At 35.5% G+C, this 24,129-nt stretch overlaps 1 protein-coding gene across 1 annotated transcript in view; it reads left to right on the top strand.

Moving 5' to 3' along the window:
• The window catches only part of htt (huntingtin), a 441,906-nt gene that overhangs the window by 328,589 nt on the left and 89,188 nt on the right, over window positions 1-24,129 (top strand). Inside the window, exons 45-46 of the mRNA XM_089233919.1 lie at window positions 3,062-3,133; window positions 4,817-4,904. Coding sequence (XP_089090045.1) covers window positions 3,062-3,133; window positions 4,817-4,904 — 160 coding nt within the window. The remainder of the gene's footprint in view (window positions 1-3,061; window positions 3,134-4,816; window positions 4,905-24,129) is intronic.

Raw genomic sequence — 24,129 nt, 5'->3', positions numbered from 1 at the left:
TTCATAATATTTTCATAACATCGATTTTTTTTTCCCGGTATGTGAAATTTAGTGAATTAATACATATTTATAAAGTATTTTACGATTACTAACTGTTTTATTGTAAGGCTATTTCTAGAGATGTGTCAAAATGTTAATTTTGTTTTTAGAAATAGTGTCGAAATTCTTTTATTACTGCTATTTTCGTTATTGAGCAGCTACAACAAACTGAAAACTAAAAAAATGCCTGAATAAAAAATATGTAGAAGTTATTTGCATATGCTGTATACATATATATGAGGGGATATTTTTTGGTAAAAATGAAATACATATGCACTAATAGAAAACATGTATTTTAAAAACACATTCGTTTTTTTTGCATGGTGTATTTTTTAATGCATATTTTCCCTTTTTTTATACATATTTCGGAATTTTTGACTTTTTCAAGATTTCTAATGCATATTCTGGGGTGTTTAATGCATATTTTGGAATTTTCAGTGCACATTTTGTATTTCAAGTGCATATTTTTGCATTTTTAAGTGCATATTTTGCCACTTTTTTAGTGCATATAATCCGGGCTCTAGTTATTACTAATCATTAATTAATTATGACATAATAGAAGCAAAATCTAGTTTTTAATTAATTAACAATTTTGCTTTAATTTTTTCATGATGGCTCAGTGCTCACACAGGGATGGCAGGATCTTTTGTGAATCAATATAAATATAATCACTATACCCGACTTGTCCCCATTCATAGTTAGGGATAACCTCCCCTACACCCCTTCGACTAGTAGTGCAATATTACATTTCTTACCAAATTCACTGCCAATCTTTTGCCAGCGTGTGATATGGCATTATTGCTGAAGAGCCAATCGTGTTCTGCCGCAAGGTGTTGGGGGATGTCTCAGGTGGCAATCATGCTCTGGTGTGGGAAAAGCTATGCATCAATGTTTTGGGTATATAAAGTGGTATTGGCATGGAGCGAAGGTTAAAAACTAGTTGTAAATGTATGTGGTTTTTAAATTTATTAGTGTGATACACAATCACCTTTTATTACCACATTTAAATCATTTCTTATAATAAGTAAGTCGGCATGTGGGTACAATATACTTTTATGTCAGCATTAACTGTCAACGCAACCTAACATGACCGACAGTGAATGTGTTAAAGAATAATACAAAAGAATTGATACTAAAACATGATAATATATGATCAGTTAGTTATTATGATTATTAACTAATAAGTGTCAGGAACGAATAGAATGATAATGGCTAATTGATTCATTAAAAACTGGCATTTACTGTTTTGAGTAAATTAATTATTGCAGTCAATTAACCCATCAGTTAATTACTCATTAGCTAATTATTTAATTATAATTATTTAATACTTATAACTAGTAGACAATTAATTGTGTAGTAGTTGAATATGCTAAATTCAAAAAGCCACTAGTTTACCAAATTATTATTGCAAAGTATTCATTTTAAAGTGTGAAGCATTCTAATTCACGTGCACTTTTGTTTCCTTTTTTTATCTCGTCTTTTTAAGTTTTTTTTTGAGCCACTTGTTCGGTAATTTGCCTTTGACGCTTCATAATTTTGTATGTGTATGATGAATACATCATCACCGCAAGAACAATTGCCACTTGATATCAGAAGACTTTTTTAACCATTTGGTCAATATTGTTTTGTTACGAGACATTTCTAGCCTATACAGTAGATGCTGCTTATTAGAATCATGAGTAATGTTATCATTTCTGTGTTATTATCACTTTTGCAATGTTCAAAACAAACCTATATAATTAACATGAGAAAAAATTTGTTTAAAGTTATCAAAATTTTGGTTTGTATTGTCTTTTTTTACTCATTTTGAATGTTATAATCGGGTCTCTTAGTAGTTGCTATAATTCAGGTGTGTGGCGATGCTTTTGCAATGGCCTTCCTGTCGTGAAGAAACATGTAAGATATAAAATAGCCCCTTCCTTCAGTTCTTCGTCAGTTTTTTTTTTTTTGAATTGACGAGATTCACAATTATTTGGTCGAAAGACTTTCTCAAGGGATCTATGAAATGCGCTGCACATTAAATGAGTATCATAATCTGTGTTAAATCATTCTTTTCTAACTCCTCACAATGGCTGAATCAAAAAAGGGCGAGGGGTCTTAGCTTGAAGGGGGAAAAATGTGTCGGTGGAATGCTGTGGCATGTTTGAGCAATTTTCTATTAGCTCTGTGTTTTGTTTAAAAATAAGTTTCTCCCTTTCATTCACATGAAAAAAGACATGGTCATTATATTTGCTTGTGTGATAGCTTTGGCTTTAGTTATCAGAAATCCTGGTTCCCGATATAATCAAATTAAGTTACATAAACTGTATAATTGTGAAACAAAATATGGTCTAATTTATTTTTTATTATTATTGGTGAAATATAATGTACTTATAGAATATCAACACTTGAAAAAATAGCACCATACATAACAAAACTACAATTAGAATAACTAAACTACAATTTTTTTCCGATTTGTGTTGTTGCCAATTGGGATTTCAGCAGAAATTAAAGTTTAGGTATTCTTTGTATTGATGTCGCATGGTTGGTAAAGATACTTCTTGTTTCTCAGCCAAGTATTGTAAGTTAGTTCCCTGAAGCAGAATGTTTTGCATTGTTCTGTAGGGAGCCATCATCTAACCGAAAATGTTTTTCCATAAAAATTTCCAGTATAGTGTCTTAGCCATACTTTTTTTTTCTTAAAATTTTTCCCCAGATTGTTCTGCAACATACGTCACAGTTTTTGGTATATTCATCTTTGGGGATTAGTCAAAGATGGTTAGAGGGAATACTCTAAGGAGTTTGTCATTTCCATCAATTGGAGACTTTCAAACATAAGAGGAATTTTTTTGCCTTGGTCAAAAAAATAGATTTTTCTTTATTCTTGAAAATAATGAGACATTATATCATTCTCGCTATCTCAACACATAGTATAATGGAATATTTTATTCATTAAGATGCATACTAAATTCCAATATCCATGAGTTATATATTATCTAATACTAATTCTGAAGAACATATAAAATTGATTTTCTTATTTCAGATGTGGGAAAAAACTTCTTAATGTGAGAAGTCATATCCATAAAGCCATCCACGATGCTGTACATTGTGATAGGTATGTTTGTCATGCCACATTTTAAGTTACTCTAAATGATATTTCAAATTTATAAGTGAAACGTATGAATTTCAATTGAGACGTTCTATTTATTATATAAAATAGTACCAGACAAATTTGTTAAATAATATACTAATAATGAAAATACATAAAGATTCCCCAGCACTTTCACATTTTTCAACATCAGATCAGCAATGTGTTTCTTTTGCTTAAATTTCACATTAATTGAAATGGTAGCTTTTGTAGCATAAAGTGTTGCAAGGAAAAAAAAGACAGATTTAGAGGATTTCACCAAAAAATCAATCAAGAGACACTATTTTTTTGTGTATGCTTCAAAATGCCTCTAAAATTGTATTGACTTTGTGATTATTGAATAAGTCCATGTTTCAGCTAACTAAAGCTTGTTCATATTTTTTTAAGTTCTAATTCAAATGAATTACCAGTCCATTGGCTGGATCAAATCTATGTTAAGGAGCTGCAATTAATGTCTTTTCTTCAAAGAAATTCCATTACTTCTTTCTGTAACTGTTTCTTTTTGCATACAAATTTATATAATTTTTTAGGTCCCTGTAAAAATTGTAAAACTGAATTTCCTTCAGTAAGTTGTGTTTAAGCTGGGAGGGTGAGCAGAAGCATTTTTCATAACTAACAAAGCCCTCAGAAGTAAGTGGTTGTTCTGTAAATAGGCAGTAAATTCCAAGTATGTGCTATTTGCTCATCAAAATGCGATGAGTACCTAATTTGATAAGTTTGAAAACAGTCAAGTATTATATGAAGCATAATTGTGTTTCAAAGACATCTCTGAAAATCGTAACATATTTATCACCGCTATTGCTTTGAATGAACAACTTGAACTTTTTTGACAAGCTATGTTTTTTCTTTTGATCATTTGAACATCAACTATTCCATGGTTAAAAAAGCATATCCTGAGCTTCCAATTGCATTAACAATTTTTTTTCGAGACAAGCCAGTAATTTGGTGGAGAAATTTAATGTATTTCACTTTCATTGAACTCTTCAAAGCACATCATTTTACAAAATTCAAAGTGAGAAAAAAGGTGTGTCTGTACTTGCTGATGAAATGTTTTTCACGAAGTAAGTGTAAATGTTTTTCACGAAAAACATTGTGTATATTAGTCCATAAAATAATCATAAAAACCATGGTAAGACCAGAAGTGATTTAGATTCCTATGCTGCCTGGCAGTTTAGCGTGCTAGATCTGGACTCATATTCTTATTTGGGCATAGATGTCTACTAATGCACAGATCTCTTAAGATATGTAACGATAAGGTTATTCAAATTAAATGTTTTTCCTTGAAATAACAAATTTCAGGTATATTTGCATCCAGTTTTATAACAGAACCACCTCATACATGAATTTTTTTATTCATTCAAAAATTACTGAGTACAATACCAACTTTATTAAAACTCTTGATGTTTATATTAGTTTCTGAAACCAATTTGTGAAGCATTTATATGGAAACATTAATGCTTATTATGGCTCAATAGTATATTATAGGTAAAATTTATGACCTTTTATAAGACCCATATGCATATGATTTTTAAGTGATATTATCATCTCATATATTTTTTTTACTTGTTATATAAGTCTCAACATTTCGATTTCTGTTGATTATGATACCTTTTTTATTTTATCTTTTTTCTATTTGCTATGGACATACAGTTTTCTCAGATGTTGTAAAAATGATGACCAACCTTTCAATGTTAATGTAGAAAGAATTGCATCCAGTGGACATTACTCTTCAAGTCAGGTATGAACTATTGATGCACATTCAGTTAGGAGTCTGTGCTGTATTTCATCTATGTTTTCAAACATTAACTTGAGGATTCCTTAAGCTCAGATGCACTTTCATACATTTGCTTAATATACACCATAATTTATTCAAACAAACACTGCAAGGCTGCTGCAACTGCTTTGTTTATTTTCCTTTGTCACTCAGTAACAAATCTTTTTCAACTTTTTTTTTGACAAGCAGGCAACTTCTGCTTTAATACATTTTTTTGGTTTTTATTTATGTTTTCCTTTACTGCTGTAGAAAGACCTTCATGTAGTTTCAAACGTGTCCAGCTATTGTCTACACCAGTGGTTCCTAAATTTTATTTAATTCGTTGCCTGAAATGAGGTTTTATGTTATTAACTGTTTTTAAAGTCCAATGTTCCATAAATGGAACATAGTTTTTATTTACAAAAATATCAGATAAAAATTGATTCAAACATTTCAGGTTTTTTATCGTATATAAACGAGAGTTCAAAGTATTTTTTGAAAGAAATTCGGAAACTTCAGGTTGATATGAACATTTTCGACAGAATTTTGAAATTTGACATTTTTGGGACTTTTTTCTCCCATTTCGATAAAAATTTGCCAAAATTTCAACTTTGAAGTAAATTGAAAATTATTTTGTGTGTTTCTACCTCTAAATATATCCATCAAAGAAAATCAGTTAGTTTCTCTTTACTGTTAAACGTTAAAGAGCTACGGGCGTTCAAAAATGCATGTTCCATTTATGGAACATTAGCCTTTCAAGAGAGCGGGATTTTAGGGATATCCAGAGATGCCATTGATGCATTATAACACGTCAAATACCCAGAATTTCAGAAAAGGACGTGTAAAAATTTTGTTCGTAATTTAAAATTACATTAAATTTTACATTAATTTACATTAAATTTACACGTAATTTAAATTTGTAAAATTTTTTTTTCCTAGTTCTAAGAAGAAAAAAGTAGAGAGAAAAACCTCCCCAACTTTTTTCCCTTTCTTTTTTTTCTTCTTCTTTTTATCGTGTATCATGATCGCTCGACCTTGAAAATCTGGTTTTACTACTTTGTACACTGTACTCTATTGATATACACGCGGGTTGTTGAAGAATAAAGCCGGGTTTTCCTAGGAGCAGGTTTCCTACAGAGCGCAATACGCCTCACGACAGCACTTTACGTTGGGCGTGTTGGCCCACTGCTTCTGGAGGAGTCAAATGCATTGTGCGCAGCGCATTTTGCCAATGTTCTCTTCACTCTCTCTCTCTCTCTCTCTCCCGTGTTTTCTTTTACTTCCCTTCAAACCAGAGCATGCAGACGACAGAGTAGCTGATGTCAAGGCCATATACTATAATATAGCCCCCTGATCTGATGCACCGTGCTAGGAAAACACAAACGCGTAGCGTAATTATGTAACACGTTTCTGCTGGCGCGAAATGGTCTAACTTGGTTCACGCTGTGCAAAAAACTTATTCCTACAAAAACTCGGCTTAAAATGAGGGATATCTAGTTGATTTCCTGAATGAGGCGCCGTGTACAGAAGTTTCAAATTTCGGATTTTTATTACCCTGCAGATTTTCTACCTTCTGGTTATACAAGAGCGTAGCGGGGGGGGAGAGGGACTTGCGGGGTCTGTTCCCCCAACCCTCCCGAAATGTGAGAAAATTACTAAAAAAAGGGAAAAAGATGGCCAAATCTATTGTTCTATCACTTTGGTCCCCCCCCCTAAAAGAAATTTCTGGCTACGCCCCTGTGGTTATATACGGGAAATTACGGTACTTTGTGGCTATCGGCCGGCATTCAAAGACCACGTCTCTATGGCGTAAATTTGTCTTGTTCCTACAATATTGCGAATGCGTGTTTGTTTTTTTTTAATTGTAAAGGATTGGAATGCCCGTTCAAATTGTAAAACCTTCCCGATATCATGGAAAAAAACAGAATCTGTAAAAACTCTACCTTGAATATCCAGTTTTGTCATCTAGCTGCTATGCGGTAGTCACCGTTTCGCATCGTGAAAATCACGGGTGTGTACGCAGAATCGGCTTTTGGAGGGGCACCAGAATCAAATTCTTCACAGATAGTATAAAATGAACTATTTTATTCCAATATTTTAATTCTCTACAAAATATTTTCAATTTTTAATTTCGGGGGGGGGAGAAAGGAAGAGGCCCCTTATAACCTCCACCAAATTTTGCTTTTGGTGAAAATCCGTGTTTGGAACTTGCATTTTCGCAATGGTAATCAGCTAAAAATGTGATTTTCTAAAGATTTAAAATTTTGAGTTGGCTATTCCTTTGGAAAAAACTTCTGGTTGCCACGGCAACCACGCAGACCTATAATACAAATATGCATATATTGAACTTCAAATGCACGCATTTCCAGTTTGGAGAATAGATGCAGGACCGCAACTGGGAGGGACAGGCGGGCCTAGTGTCCTGCGCTCTGGACTATAGGGGGGCACCAAATTCACCCTTTATAACTGCTTCTTCTACATTACATGGGTGTTCCAAAATGTGTACTTGCCCCGTTTGTGAAAGTATCTAGTTGCGCCGCTAGATAGATGGCACTACCTACTGAACACAAAACATGCCAAATGCTGGGCACACACACACATAAGCACAATGTTAAGTTTCTCCAACACAAATCTGACATAGCTTCCATATTCAGGTGTTAAAATATGTGACAGTTAAATGGCGACAGATCAGAATGGTGGACCATCAGGGAAGTAAAATAAAATCAGTTTACCAGGAAAACCAAAGTATGAATAGGGAATCAGAAGATGTGTGTCTGAGAGAGAATCTAATTTGCTTTAAATTTGATTAGAAGATATTGACAAAATGCTAAGATATTTTTAATGAAATGTAAAATCAATCAGAAGGGAATCTATACATTGATTAATAGTAAATATATGCATAGGCGTAAACTTATTGAAAATGTTGGGGGGGCTCAGGCTCTAGTGGAACCTCGTTTATACGACGCGTCGTATAAATGCGAAAGCAGTACTGAAAAACGAACTTTTTCCGAAAATTACCCTCCCCCCCCACTTTTTTTTTACAGACGTTTCCGAAAAAAAATTTTGTGAAAATCTGTCGTTTTGATTCAAAATCTTATGCTTGAGAAGAAATATACTTATAATACTATCATAACATTATTGTTGCTAAAGTCTCAAGCAATTTTACGGTATTCATTTCAAGATTTAACAGAAAAAAAAGCGTTATTTAAACGTTATGTAAAACGTCCTTTACTTGACAGAGAACACCGTTACAAAATTATCGAATGTGGGGGCGACAAAAATCCCAGTTACAGCCCTGGCTATCAGCATACCGTAGCCCGTTCAATAATTATTTCAGTACCTGTCAAAAGCCATGGAACACAGGGCCACAACTAGGGAGGAGCAGGCGGGTCTCGTGTCCCGGGCGCTAGACCGGATGGGGTGCAAATTTCATTCTAAAACCTCTCCTTCAACATTACAAGGGGGGCGTCAAAATGCGCGCTTGCCCCGGGTAACCAAGCATCTAGTTGCAGCCCTGATTGAACCAGTCAATCATTTTAAATTTTATTACTTTTTCAGTAAAAAATATGCATGAGAAACTACAGTCGATCCCGCTTAGTTTTTCCGCTTACAACGTTTCTTCATGATGGGTTTTTGAAAACTGTAAAACACTGTATTTCAGTGACACGTTTTCACCAATTGAAAAATTATGTGATTCGATTGATAGAAAAGGTGTTTTCCAAAGACTTGGGAGTTCGAATCGAAGTGAAAACGTCGATTAATTGAAGTGTATACAGGCAGGGCCCTGGGTAAAGCAGGAATTAGGAGGCTCTTGCGACAAGAGTCAAAGATGTTAATTGGTCAGTGAATGTATGTTGTTTGAATTTCGGGGGCTCAAAGTTATAAAGGCTTCATTTGCCCATGAAGAAATTAGGTCCTGTATACAGGGATAATGTATAGAAATGTATAGCAACTGAAGCAAAACCTCGTACAAATAAGTAAGGTCAGAAACGTAATAGGGAGATATATACAAAGGGTTCCATTACATTTTCCTAAATACAGTAAAATCTCCACAAATGATCACCTGTACTCAAACACAAATATGCATCAGTGGTCGCCTCTATTCGGCGTAAAATTTCTATGGTGGAGCCCCGTACGCTCTCCTTATATTCATTTATCGAATTTACTGATTTATTTTCTTCGAGTGGGTGCGGAGCCCCCGGGAAGTGTACACGGAGCACCGGTTGAGAACCGCTGCTTCAGTGAAAAGTCTCCCAAACTTTTTGTGTTCCATAGCTCTTCTTTAAAAAAAATTTCTTTCTCATTTCTCCCAACTCAATCCCACCCATAGGATCCTATACTAAACCCATAGCTTCTATCGACCCTTTGGACAATTGCATCGACCCCTTCCCCCAGGGGTCGATATTTCACACTTTGGAAAGCACAGCTTCAGTGGCCATTCTTGGTTATTATACAACTTAATTTAATGAAAGGTCACGGGAAATTGACCTTTTTAATTTTGATTTATTCATTTTTTTTTTTTTGCACTATTTATAAATTTGTTATGATTAGTCCTGTTTGTTGCATTTATATAAATTAACCTCTTTTTAGCATTAATGTGTATATAAATGTATGTAATTGAAGAATTTTCAGAATAAGTGCAAATTTTCAAGTTGTGCGGAAGATTAATTAAATTTTTGTAATTTTTCAAATTAATATTGCTCATAATACAATAAAAGTTCGTTATAACAACAGCTCACAACCACAAGAAAAGTTCTCGCTGTAACGTAGTTCTCATTATAAACGAATTTTCACGTTTCGCTCTGTAAGGACATAAAATTATTGAAAATTGCTGCTTTATCTGCATTGGGACGTCTTTGAGATCATTTCGTTCTAATATTAACGATTGAACGGAACTCTAGTCATGTGATATTGATTTTTGATCTCAAATCAGTTGATTCTCTAAGAGTATAAGACGTTTTCCATAGAATTTCGTATCATCAAAGCGGTTTAGATGACCAACTGAACAATTAAAAGTCTGAACTTATTACATTCATGCTCACTTCCATGGATTTATGGATCAGGCAACATCGTCTATCGAATCGGAAATTCGACATTTTCAAATAGTTTGGTTGCTCAACTCCAAGGACCTTCTAGCTACATGGACCATACCCGAAGCCCGGGTGCTTTATTTGCTTGTCATTTCTTTTTTTTCAAGTAAAAAGAAGTAAAATCTCAGGAGAAAAATCCGCCCATTTTTGACATTATTCATGTTTTGTTACTTGTGTGCACGTGTAGTTTGCTTCTTTTTCGAGCAACTTTTTCTTTCTATTAGTGAGCAGCTACAGTACTAATAACTAGAAATTCTTAAATAAAATACATGTAGAAATCATTTGCATGAGAATGTTTTTGCAAATGAATATGCATCGAGATAAATAGAAAAGATGCATTTAAAAAAGCATTTGCGTTTTTTGCTTGGTTATTTGTTCTTTTAGCACATATTTTCTCAGTTTTAGTTCATATTTAGCCATTTTTTTTAAGTGGAAAATTCGGGCTCTAATTACAGGCGAATCCCGTTTTAACGAATACCGTTACAGCGAAAATATCGTTTTAACGAATGGTTTTCTAATCCCTCTAATAAGTATACATAGGAACAATGCAAACAATCTGAAATTTCTTTATAATGAAGTGTTTTCTCCGGTTTCTTGGAGTTCGTTATAACAGGATATTCGACTGTATAACAATCATTTAATGTATTGTTATCAAAGTGAATGGGACAAGGGCGTAGCCAGAAATTTCGTTCGGCAGGGGGGACCAAAGTGACAGAACAATAGATTTGGTCATCTTTTTCCCCTTTTTTCGGTCATTTTCTCACATTTCGGACGAGGGGACCAGACACCCAAGTCTTCCTCTTCGCTACGCCCTTGGAATGGGACTACCCCTGAGCATGAGCGTACCCAAGAAAACCAATCTATTGGGGGGGGGGGGGGACACGGAATTTCTTTCAGAGAATTTTTGAGTTGGTGCCAATTTCCCAAAAGCATTTAATTAACAAAAATTTATTTGATTGTTGGGGGCGTAGCCTTTGCCCTTGAGCCCCATTCTAGTTTGATCACGGTCCAAGTAAAAATATACTTTCATTCTCTCTCTCTCATTGAAACGAGCACAACTCCGGTCTATCGCCATAGGCAATTTATTCAGATCTAGTCATGCCGTAAATCTGAGTATATCCTCCCAGGATTCCCCCAGATCTCATGAATCCCGAAATCCCCTGGGCGGGGTCATGAAAATGACTATATACAAAAAATATATTCAGAACAGTATATGCATCTTTATTTATTCCAGGGTTGGACAAACCCCAAGTGCCAGGTCACCATGGTGACTGGAAAATCTGTATTCGCGCCTAAAATTTTGTATATGTGATTGCTAAATCAGAATCTAGTGATGGCTCAAAATTTTCCGATTTCATAATTGTCTTCCAACATGGAAAGGAGCAGAGCCACAACTAGAGAAAGCAGGTAGGTCTGGTGCTCCGGACGCTGGACCAGAATGTGAGTCGAATTCACCCTTTAACTGCTTCTTCTACATGCAAGGGACGCCGAAATTCCGAATTGCCCCAGGTGACAAAGTATCTAGTTGCGGCCCTGGGAAGGGGTCATCAATTCCCAGAAAGGTTGAAAAAAGATTATTTAAGATACTTCTCTCGTGAAAAAACCATGCTTGGCTCTTACAAAATTTGGCTGGTGCCTAGATTTTTTAATGATTTTTATCGAGCCCTGTATTTATTTATATTTTATGATACAGTGTATATTTCCCCCAAAATCAAATTACATGTCACTTATTTAAGATTTATTTTGCTCTCATATATTGAGTCATATATCAGGTTTTAAATTAGAAAAATAATAATTTTTTTAGTTGCATAAATTTCTTATTAAAAACTCGATTCAAATATTGTCACTTTTACAAGTATGCAAGCCAAATGGAGTTTAAATTTTTCTTAAATAAATTTTAAATATGATTGAAAAAAATAAAACATGGTAAGTTTTATTAATTTATTGATATGTCTAACAGAAAAAAAAGTATTTTATACTACGCTTTATTGATTATAAGTATTAGAGGGCTGCAAAATCTAGATTGTTTTTGAAGATTCTGAATAAATTATCATTAAAGAAAATGTTTAAAATGCATGAATTTATCAAAAATGTGTAGCTATATTTAATATTGCTTACTTTTTCTGTCAGGAAACTGTGCGGAATCACGAGGAACTTTTCCGTTTTCTTGTAATACAACATGTTTTACTAACAGAAGGTTATAATGTACGTGCACAACGGAATGTGGTCCACACAAACCATAAAATACTGTGGAACTGTCTATCTCAACATTTGTGGGGTTTTTTTTTTCAGGGGAAAAACAAGGAGTTTACTTCAAGTGGCTCCAAACACAGCTATTCTTATTTTGCAGAATCGCAAACCTCGTCTAGATTTTTCTTCACCACCGTAATTTCTTTATATTCCAATTAGGATCATCTATGTCGGCGTCCTTCACGGATGGCCATCCATTAAGCACAAAAGCTTTTAAAGCCTTGACCGGCGGCGTCAAGAAGAATGTAGTTTTCAGGATCAGAAGGGGGGTCCCCATATGGACGGATGCCTCCAGGTGACATATTCCCCACATAAGCGACACGCTATACACTCCCCGTCCTTCTAATTAGGAAATGGTGATTGTATTCAGTAAACCTGCATTGAAGCAGCCGAAACTGAACCCTATTGAAATGCTCTTTGTCAGCTGCAGAAGGTGCGGCCCCTTTATCATGGAAAAAAAAAATACATGGAATAAAAAGTCCGCCAAAGCTCCCAGGCTAGAAGCCCTTCTCCAGTATGTGGGAGTCCATGGCCGTGCTTATAGCTCGCTGAGTGCCCCCCCCCCGGGAAACACGCCACTAGATGCCACAGACGGGCTGTAACTAGGAGTGAAGATCATTTTATTGTCGGGAAAGGGGGGGGGGAAGCATCGAAATACCTCCTTGAGATCGACTGTGATGCCGCAAGATATTTAAAATTTCTAACAGTGCTGCGAACGTAAACAGGGCATGTAAAACCCCCTCTTTGCGGTCACCGGCTGGACAAATAGAAATTCGTCCGTAAAAAAGAATTGATCGGGAAAGGAGGAACCCTATTAAAACCTTGAGAATAATTCTTCATTTTGAAATAAACACAATTTTTCGAATAACATAAGTAAGAAATACTACATCCTTTTTGGAAAAATTCCCCAATTTAATTTGCAATGGAACATAGAAAAAATTACAGTATTTTCCGATAAATAGAGGTCGCATCCTGTAAAATGGCCGGAAAAAAGTGTTTTTGGAAAAATCGCCACTTTTTTTTTTACATGTCACAGCTTCGTATAAAGGCCCAAACTCACTGTACTGACGTGACGTGATTATTCCGAGTCTAGGTGTGGAAAACGTATCCATGCGATTTTTTTGGGGGGGGGAGAGGGGAAGATTGAGCCAGCTCTCCGAAATTAATAAGAGGGGGGGGGGGAGTCTCGATCCCATTGGCTTAAAACAAGTTACGACAGGTAATATAAGTTACGACTTAATGCACTTAACATATGACTTAATACAAGTTACGCTTACGACAGGTCCAAGCACTTCCCTGTGAAAAATCGGGGTCCTCGCGAAAGATCTGTCCAACGGCGACAGGATCATTTTAGTCGTGGAGGGAGGGAAGAGTATGTAATTTTTTCACCCTCTCCCCACTAAAAAAAACGATCGAAACGATATTTCTCGTCTTCCACCCCCCCCCCCCACAATTAGCAGTCCCCACAAGAATTCCGCCTGTGAAAACTGCCTTCTTCCCCAGTTCCGGCCCTGGCTACCTAAGTGTTGGAGTACTGGAAACAGGGCTGGGGGGGAGGGGTCGAATGTCTAGGGTGCCGGACCAGAGGGGGGGGGGGACGCAAATTTCACCTTTTAACCTCTCTTCAACATTTATTGAAATACCGTATTTAAAATTTCTATATAAGAGTGCTGCTAACGTAGATAGTTTGAGAATCCCTGATTTATAAGGAGGAAATTTCATATTCCTAGTATTAGAATGCAATGGTACCCGGCTCAGGGGGCTTTGAAATTTTCCATTCATTTCTTATTTTCTTTTTTTTTGTGTGTTAATTTTATTTTACTATTATTTATTTGATTCCCCTCAAAGGCACCGGAACCTAGGAGTGGAGGATATTTGAGCCCAAAAAATTTTGTAAGGTGGTTGAGGCCCCCCCCCCCAATAGTTTTTAGAAGAACAATGCAGTGCGTCCACTGTTTCCTGCGTATGTGCTTCATTTCATCCCCGTATATAGGGGACGGCCAGCAACTTTCAGCGCTCTCTCCCCACCCAATGTTAATTTCTTCATGTCAGCGCCTCTGTTGTGAAGAACTTGTTAATAAGCTTAATCATTGTTCACTTTACCTCCTCCCACTTTTTTTCTTTTTTGTGTTGTATCATGTCCCCATCCCCAAAGGTCACACTCAACAAAAGAAGGAAGAGATGCTCTTGAGTTTACCGACAGTGCAAGCAAGAGAAAGGTTCCGCCCCCCCCAAGTTATCTACACTGGTGCCTTCAGGCACCACTCTGGGAGGACGCAATTTAGGATGAATGGATGCTGGATTGATTCGGAGATAAGACTACTATTGTCACAGAACAAGTGCGTTGAGATTCTGAAGAAAAGTAAAAAAATAAAATTTCGAGCAGATGGATTTCTACTATTTAAAGAAATTTTTTGTCAAAAATTTTTTTCTGAGCCAAGTGTGAAAAACTTATCCACTCGAATTTTTGGGGGGGCCGAGCCGGCTCTTCTAAAATGTTGGGGGGGGGGAGCTCGGGCCCATGGGCCGGATACAAGTTTACGCCTATGTTCTACCCCCACCCCCAGTCAAATTTTGTTGTAAAGGGGCTTGAAAAATGTTTCGGCATCGGTCCTCAAGATCTGTTATGAATGGGCATTTAGAATGTGCTTTTTTCCCCAATATTTTTCAAAAAAACATTGGGGGGGGGGGGCTAAAAGTTATTGGTCCTCCCGCATATACCAGACTCAAACGTGTACGAAGGAGAGGAAGAATGCATTGCACAATGGTTTTTTTCAGTAATTACTGGGAGGCTCAGTCCCCTTACAAAATGTATTGCGGAGAGGGGGGGGGGCTCAAATGGCCTCAGCCTCTAGGTTCTGGCACCTATTCTTTATAGAGTGTAATTTATTTCGGTTTCAATATCATTGCTTCCCAATTTTCAACCTTCCCCTTCCCCCCACCATGCATCTTTGGGCATATTTTCATGTTGGCGCCATGGCCGTCCTCCGGTCGCAGTGAACAAAAGAAGAGACACTCAGTTTTTGCCACAGGCAAAGAAGAAAGAGCCCCCTCAACACCTCAAAGAATCTTCCTCTCAGCCGTGCCTTCTGGCAGTAAGGATTGGAACCGATGGAGGGTGCAATTGGGGATTGAACGGCAGGGAAGAAATGAGATAAACGTATTGTCATGGAACAAGAAAGACAAAGACCATCCAGATTTTTTAAAAGAACTAAAATTTTGTGCAGATTGTTTCCATTAACTAATTCATAATTAGGACAACTTTTGGTTAAAAAGAAATTTTCATCATTGCAAAATGAATAAGCCATATTCATACGAATTTTTGGGGGGGCTGAGCCGCGTCTTCAAAAATGTTGGGGGGGCTCAGGCCCATGGGCCCTATAGAAGTTTACGCCTATGAATATATGAATAAAGTGGATCCTGCTTATAACGTTTTTCAAAAACTGTCATAAAAAACTTTATAAATAGGAAAACACTTTAAACTGGAAATCTCAATGAGAATTACTTATTGTTAGGACCACGAAAATAAGTTCATACATTCTAAATGGGAGAAACGTTATAAGTGGGGTCAACTGTATATTTGTTTTAGATTTATTACATGTGCAGAATTTCATACGTTAAATTCTCAGTGCTAATGAGCTTCTTTTTGCAAGTTTTTCTTACTAGTAGACGATGAAAGTAAATAAACCTTCGGATAGAACATGTTTTTAGAAACAAATTTTATACTTGATTCACAGATACCTTCTTCTCTCACCCGGAACATGACCCACTGTTCAGTCTCAACAAAGAAATATAAGCAGGTGATCAAAAACTGGGGCATACTGGAAGAAAATTCATAGAGATACCAGTGAATTATGGGGGGGGGGGAATAATTTTTTTCAAGATAAATTTTTTTTGAGAGGGACGCACTTTCACTCAAAAAGGACCCAGATTTTTCAAATAACCTGGGTCCCAGGACCCAGGTAAATTAAGAGTCTAGTGGCATCTCTGGATATCTAATGTGCAGTGTCCTGCTTCAATTTTCCCATTCGAACTCAAGAGTTTTGTCATCATTCGACATGTGTATAGGGGCTAATTCTGAGTAATATGACACAAAGGAATGTGTTTTCTGGAGTAGATTGTTTATATTGGTTGAGTACTCTTTTTTTATTCTTGCATTTTTAGAAATGTGTTTCAGCGAACTTCAGACTAATCAAACCAAGTTCGACAATCCTACATAGTCTTGTTGTGTTCAGCTGAGTGTAACCATATCAAAATGATATCTCACATTAAGAGAATCTGTAGGATATTCAGAAACATTTTCACATTCCGAATTAGAGGATGTAGATCTATGCGAATTACGTGTTAATGAAAATGGGAACATCATGGATGAAGATGATATATTGTTGAAAATGATCTAGTATCAACAAAGCAAAACAGTTTTGAGTGATCGGAAAAAAAAAATTATTGCATGGGATGAAAAAAAATTCTTTCTAGAATCCGATCAAAACCTCAGCTCTGGATTCCATTGGAAAAAATTGACATATGACCATTACAGCACGTTGGATAATTCATTCAGAGATGGGAGAAGTGGATCGTATTTCACACTTGGAATTCCGAAGAGAAGTGACAATGGACCTTCTATGAACGAAGGAGGGGTTAATTATTTATCCAGATCCACGTTGTCAACTGAAAAAAAGATGTCAGGTCATCTGATGGCCATTATATTGTCTCTGATGAAAGGACGGTGTGCGGTTTCCCAAAAAAACACTATGTATAAATGCTACCAATGTGACAAACAGGTCCATCAAATATGTTTTTCTTCTTTTATCACGGACATTAGAAAAAGAAAATTGAATTTTCTGCAATCCTTTTTATGTTTAAACAACCAGTATGTGTTACGAATTTGAATTTGTGGTAGAAAATAGAAAATTTTGTGTGATAACTGTACTCCAGAAATAAATAATCGTTAGAATATAGGCGATACCAGTTACCGCTTTCACCTCTCCCCAAGTGCCAATGTTCCATTTATGGAACATCGTGAAAAACCAAGAAAAAATTTTTTTCTTCATATTTCAAAGTTGATCTATGTATAGGCATACAAAAGGACATCAAATTACAAATTTCAAAACAATAACTGACTTTGTTCATAGTTCGGCCTTTAAACGGTTAATGAGTTTTACTGTAGTTTTGTTTATTAAATTAAATTCACTTTATTAACCATATTCTCAAATCAGTGAAACACCTATTTTGCATTGAATTTTAAAAAAATTGCAATTTCAGGCAAAAAGGTCTTTGCTTGATTTTTTTTTAATTTTTTCTCCAGCACTTGCTACATTTTAGTTTGGGTCATATCTTTTGTAAGAAATTTTTCCAGTGACTCATCCATTTGAAGAATTTATATCCTCATTAGGCTTGTAATCTTGAATCAGCCACATTTCACTTGCATTTAATATTTATTCTAGTTATTTAAAAGAGTTTTTATTTTTAATTTCTCAAAAAAAATTTAAGTTTAGGCAACTGTTTTTTCAGTTCTGGAAATTTTTGTATTCTCTTTCAATCATTGAAACTGAAAACTGGATGAAAAGTCTCTTTTTAGCCATTAGATATCTCTCTCAGTTATTTAAGTATTTTTCGAATTGATCTTTCTTTTAAAGAGCTATGCGTGCTTTTGTTCGCACACAAGGCTTGAATTATGAAGAAAGACTTGATTTCTTGAATATTTTTGCATTGGAGGAATGCAGGAGTTAAGGCATATGATGGAAGTGTTTAAAATTTTCAATGGGATAGATAGGATGGACCATGAGTTATTAATGCACTGTCAGTCAACTGCTTTGACAAGGGAAAATCAGTATCGTTTAGTAAGGAAGAATTCCAGGTTGTGGTTTCGCAGGGAATTTTTCTCTAAAAGGGTTGTTAATAAATAGAATAGCTTACCTCCAGGGATCAGAAATTCTGACACAGTCGACATGTTTCAAAAGAAGTATGATAAACATAGTGGGATAAATCGAGAATCTGTCCTTACTTAGATAATACAACCATAACCTTTTTTATGGGCAGTGTATTATATAGCATTAATTATTAGTTTTTTTCTTTCGTGATATATGCTTTCATATTGGGTTGCTGAATTTTAGTTATATTTTACATCCATACATTTTTTTGGCATCTTTTTTCAGCCACCTCATTGGGCAATTTGCCTGTTGTGGCCTTTGTGTTTGTATTCTTTTTTGACAAATCTTGAACACTCCTCCATGGTATACTTAATATGTGCCCATAATATTTCCATTAAACAAAGTTTTAAATGAACTCATTCGTATATCCATTTCCCATTCACACTAATTATTTTTAGTCATAACTAAAAATCAAATGTGTATGAGATACACCAATCAACTACCATTTCTGATTGCTTTAAAACATGGTTGAGGTTTTAGGCAGGACACGTTGATTTTACTGTCCAAAACTTAAAAGGGCCAATGTATGACATGGATTTAATAAATTTTCTTCTAATAAAAGTAGCATAGTAAAAACTAACTAATTGAAAATTATCAAAACTATTTCCAAATTTTTTAAAAGGAAATTGGTTAAAAGCATAAACTGTTACCCTCTTAAAGGCGTGATTTTTTTTGAACTGATAATTTTTTCATAGTTGTTGACATGTATAGAAAGCTGAAAAAATCATTTAAAAAAAAATCTATTTCAAATTGTACTGGCTGTACAGGGCCTTAAGGTGGACATACAGATCTCGCAAAAAAATAAATGTATTGAAGTAATGCCATAAAGAGTGGGGTGACTTGGGTATAGATTTTGTACATTTTTGTATTACCTCCCTTATGAATTAACATTTCTTCTAAAAGTTTCACCACTAGAGAGTTTATGCAAGGATACTTGTTTTGCAACTTATGATGAAGAAAAATGAATCCAAAGTTATTTCCAAATCACACCTTCAGGTGGAATGACTTTGGTACACACTACTCCGTTACCTTGATATTTCACCTTTCGAAGTGTATGTTTTCATCTGATCCCACTGGAAATATTAAGGACAAATAAAAATAGTATAAATACATAATTTTTGTTTTTATTACAAATATAAATACAGGGAATTATTCTTTCATATCTGCAATGTAAATCTGTCTAGTTGAAGATGCCTGTGTTGGTATTAATTTTTAAATGTAGTGTTAATCTCTTAAATTAATGAAAAAGTTTATTTCATCCTCTGTGTTATTTCTATAGGGCCTTAGCCTAACATTTTCTTATATGTATGTGGCATTTTTATAACTGTTTTTGCTCGTAACGAATATAAAATACTGTCCTCAAGTCACTCCATAATTTTTGAGCTGTTCACTAATTATACAATCATTAATTAACAAATTGGTTTAGTTAGATAATTTATCATCTCTAGTTAAAATGATAATTTTACCTACTGAAGCAAACCTGCATCAAGAATGTAATTTGTAACTAAAAAGCGCTGTGAAATTTTTTTTTGAATGGTTTCATGGAACCTTAAAACATAGGTTATGATAAAATTAGATATAAAAAAAAGACGGATAATTATGAAAGATAATTATGAAAGATTTGTGCACAATTTTGAATCATGAAGGCTCATTGACCGGACCTGGAATCACCCTTGTATATTACATTCACAGAAGCTATGGCATCATCTAAAACTAAACGTTGGAACATGCACCAAAGTCACCTCGCCAGTTGCGCCAAAGTTCAGGGTAAAAAAAAGAAATGTCAACAAAACACTTTAACAAACTAGTGAAATCATGGCCACACATGCTCTGCAACAAACAAAAAGTTGTTGATTGGGACATCCACAAGCACAATAAAAGTTAGAAAATATGACCACACCCAATGCCATCTTAACGCATGGGCCCACTCGGGCATGGCCCGGGTGTCTCAAGAGAAGAGGGGCCTCACAAAAAGGAGCACTGATTGAAATTTTTGAGAATCTTCCAGGTAGGACCACAAAAAACCAATTGACCCGGGGGGTCCTTGATGCTCTTAAGACGGCCCTGGCCTCGCCTTATGTGCAAAGTTTATCCTGAATTTTCGTCCTCAAACTGGCTGCAGTAATGAAAAATTTGAAAATATGCTCATCTTGCATTTAACAAGGTTCGTATGATGCTTAAAAACTCATTAAAAAATCATTAATTTTCATTTCCTTTTTAAGACTCCTTAAAAATTACAGTGTCCACACACGCTTCTGATATGTTGAGAAAAACGGGAAAAGAAGATTGCCAAACATTGTGTTGAATGTTCTGAAATTTGCTCCCATTTTGCAACAGTTTCTTTCTGAATCTAACTGAAAAACAAGAAAGAAAATTGAAAACTTAATTTTAAAGAATTTGTGTATGTGTTGATAGACTTTGAGTGCGAAGTGAATAAAGAGTTGCTGTGCAAATATAAATAGTTTTGTGAGAAAAATCTTTGTCAGCTGTGGTTTTTTTTTATTTTGAATAATTGAAGGGGAATGGATATCACTTATAATTTTTATAATTTATGTGATGCTGTTACGAGTTGTATTTTTGACCAAAACTTGAAGGTTTTAGAACACTTTGGTGACAACAGAAAACTATGGATTATCTGTATGTGGACTGATTATTTTATGAATTCTTATGATGCTGGGTAACAAATTAAAACTTGTAATTTATGAATAACTTCTATGTCTATATTTTTGAGGAGAGGGAAAATTTGTTTGGCAAATTAAAAATAAATTTGTATATGTGCCCCGCCTTTTTTTTTAAATTTTATTTTCTTCTTCTGTAAAACTTTTAAGTTATGAAGTTTGCCATGACAACTTAAAAACTTCTTGAAAACTCCTTAAAAAGTCCTTAAAACTCCTTAATTTTTATTTAGGAATTTTTCTATGAACCCTGTTTGAGGGTTAACTGTCACAAACTCATCCAAATTTTGTCCTCAAGTCTCAAAATATGACATAAAACGAATACACTTTGCTTTGGATATACTAATGAAGTATGAAAACTGCCTTAACTCTTTCAAAACTCTCTTTAACCCCTTCTTGGTCGGATTTTTTTTTGAATTTCCAATCCAAAAAAACATTTTTTTTATTGCTGAAAATTAATATATGTTCTATCCTAAATTCGATAACGCAAAATATTTTTGTCTGTAAACAGTTTTTTGCTTGACCTACTGGTGGTCGTACATGTAATATCCCATTCACTGATCTCCAGTTTTTCCTGCAATGCACCCAAGTTTCAAATAAAAAAAATAGTCTGATACTAGATTTATGAAATCTATTGCTTTGAGGTGTTATAATATAAATATCAGCAATATTGTCAGCAAAATTTAGTCAGCAGCTTAGAATATTTCATATCTTCAAAAAAGTGTGGTTGATGACGTAAGCAACCTTGAAACTCCCCTCATCATCAAAAGTCAGCAAATTCGAAACCCTCTCTCCCCCCCCCCCCCGATGTTGATGCAATACTTGAACAACCCCTATACAAATACAAGGGCCACAACAGCCAAATTGCCCAATAAGGTGGCTAAAAATATTTGGATTTAAAAAATATGAATGTCAAATATCACCAAAATACCCAATATAAAAGCCTATATCACCAAAGAATTTTAATTATAATACATGCCCATAAAAAAGATTATGGTTGTCTTAACTAAGTATGGATATTTTCTCGATTTATCCTAATATGTCCATCATACTTCTTTTTAAATGTATCAATTGTGTTAGAATTCACAACCCCGGAGGTAAGCTATTCCATTTATTGACAACCCCATATTAGAGAAAAACTCCCTGGAATTGTCCCTTATTGAATGATAATGGTGTCCCCTTGTTGAAGCAGTTGATTGGCAGTGCATGTGAATAACTCACCGCGCTCGCGTCCATCCTATCCACCTGGTTGAAATTTTAAACACTTCAATCATATCCCCTGACACCTGCGTTCCTTCAATGTAAACATATTCAAGAAATCAAGTCTTTCTTCATAGCTCAAGCCTTGTGTGCCAACAAGAGCACTCGTAGCTCTTCTCTGCACCCCTTCAACCAAGTTTGTCTCTTTGTGTACGGTCTCCAAAACCTTATGGCATACTCCAGTCAGGACGAACTAAGCCTCGGAAAAGCGGAAGAATGACTTCAAGAGAACGCGAAGAGACCATTATGAAAATTAAACTGAGCATTCTATTTGCTTATTTGACTACCTCTAAAGAATGTTCAGAAAACCTAAGCTGTGCTTGTCAATGAGAATTCCCAAATCGGTGACCCTAGTTGCATTTGAGATATTGATACCCTTCAACTCATAAATGAAACTGGGGTGGTTTGAAAAGAAATGAGCAACCATGTACTTGTCAATGCTAAACATCATGCTCCATTCATCAGCCCATGCTGAAATCCTGTTTAAGTTGGTCTAGAACAACTTATATCAACAACCCTAGAACACCCTATCACTTATCCCCGTTAGCCTCATCATCTGCAAATTTGCTAATAATCCCAAGGATATCCTGATTTTAGTTTATCGATAAAAAGTGAAAAAAAAAATGGGGCTGAGGACATTTCCTAGAGGGACTCCACTTTTGACACCTGTCCATTCCCCATTAACATAACCTGTTGTGACCTTTATCTCTTAACCATGATTTTGTCCTATTCAACTACAATTGCCCCCCCCCCCCAATCTTATGTAAACGCTTCAAGCATTTACCATGTTGGACCCAATCTAATACCTTCTTGAAATCAAGATAAACTATGTCGATGGTTTTGCCATTTCCCAAAGCCTTAGTTGTGCGATCCCAGAAGCAAAGGAGGTTGGTTACTTGTGACTTCTACTTCCTGAACCCATGCTAGTTTTCCGACAATCAGTGGCGTAGCCAGGGGGGGGGGGAGCAGAGGGAGCAATTGCTCCCCCAATCGAAATTTTGCCTACATTGGCACCTATTTTTCTAAATGATTTTGATCTTTAAAAAAAATTGTATTGACTTTTTCATTTTCTAACTTCATTGACTAAAATGTTGAATAAGGAAAAAAATCTACATTTATACTTGCGCCTCTTGCAGTTTCACAGTGATTGGGTTTGTACCAATCCTTAAGAGAAGGAAAAAAAAAGAAAGTGGAGGTTTTCATTATACCATTTTTGACAATTGCTCTCAAGCTCTTCATCTGGAAGCATGTTCAGATCAGCCTCTGTTCCCTCATCTTTATTAAAGGGCATAATCTTGCCCGCTTCTAGCGGTAACTTTATTCTCTTGCTATTGGTCGTTCTCGGTAGAGCTCCTAGAAATGGGGTTCACGAAATTCTCATTCTGTTCTGAAGGGCATTCTGTTCTCCAAGAGCATTGACTAAGGTGCTTTTTGAAGAAATTAGGCATGGGAACCTATTGTGGACAGACCACTGAACCTATGAAGTGATGGCTAGGATTCAAGCTCCACAAAGTATCACCTTTTCTTTGGGCGCCTTAGGTAGAGTTTGAGCTCCTAGAAATACCACTTTGTGTATGGGGAACTTAACTAGATTCATAGGACATTTCTAGGCACTATGAATCTAGCTACGTTATCTGCAGGTGTCTTGGCAAGAGCTACTAGCTTGTGTATAGGGCAGTGTCAAATGCTAGGAAAAGGTGGAAAACAGCTATGGGCTTTTGAGCTCTAAAAACCCAAGATTTTGGGGCACAAAAGGGGGTTCTGGAAGAGTTTCTTAAAGGTGGGTAAATAAAAACCTATAATCTTCAGTCAATAGTGCTCTGATATGCAGAGAATGGGAGAGGAAATTATAATCTTCTATATTTGTACGATAATATATTGTACTATATATTATACTGTGATAGAGTGCATAGTTTTATGTCAAAATGTGACTTTTTCAGAAACATTGTCTTTTTTCATGGTGTAATTTCTCTTTGCTATGAATCGCTGTTTGCTTCATCATTAT

Source organism: Pholcus phalangioides, unplaced genomic scaffold (genome assembly GCF_987345545.1).
Source record: "Pholcus phalangioides strain wild (caught in Gottingen) unplaced genomic scaffold, Ppha-v1.0 ptg000007l_1, whole genome shotgun sequence".
NCBI lineage: Eukaryota > Metazoa > Arthropoda > Arachnida > Araneae > Pholcidae > Pholcus > Pholcus phalangioides.
This window is presented reverse-complemented; position numbering and strand designations above follow the sequence as displayed.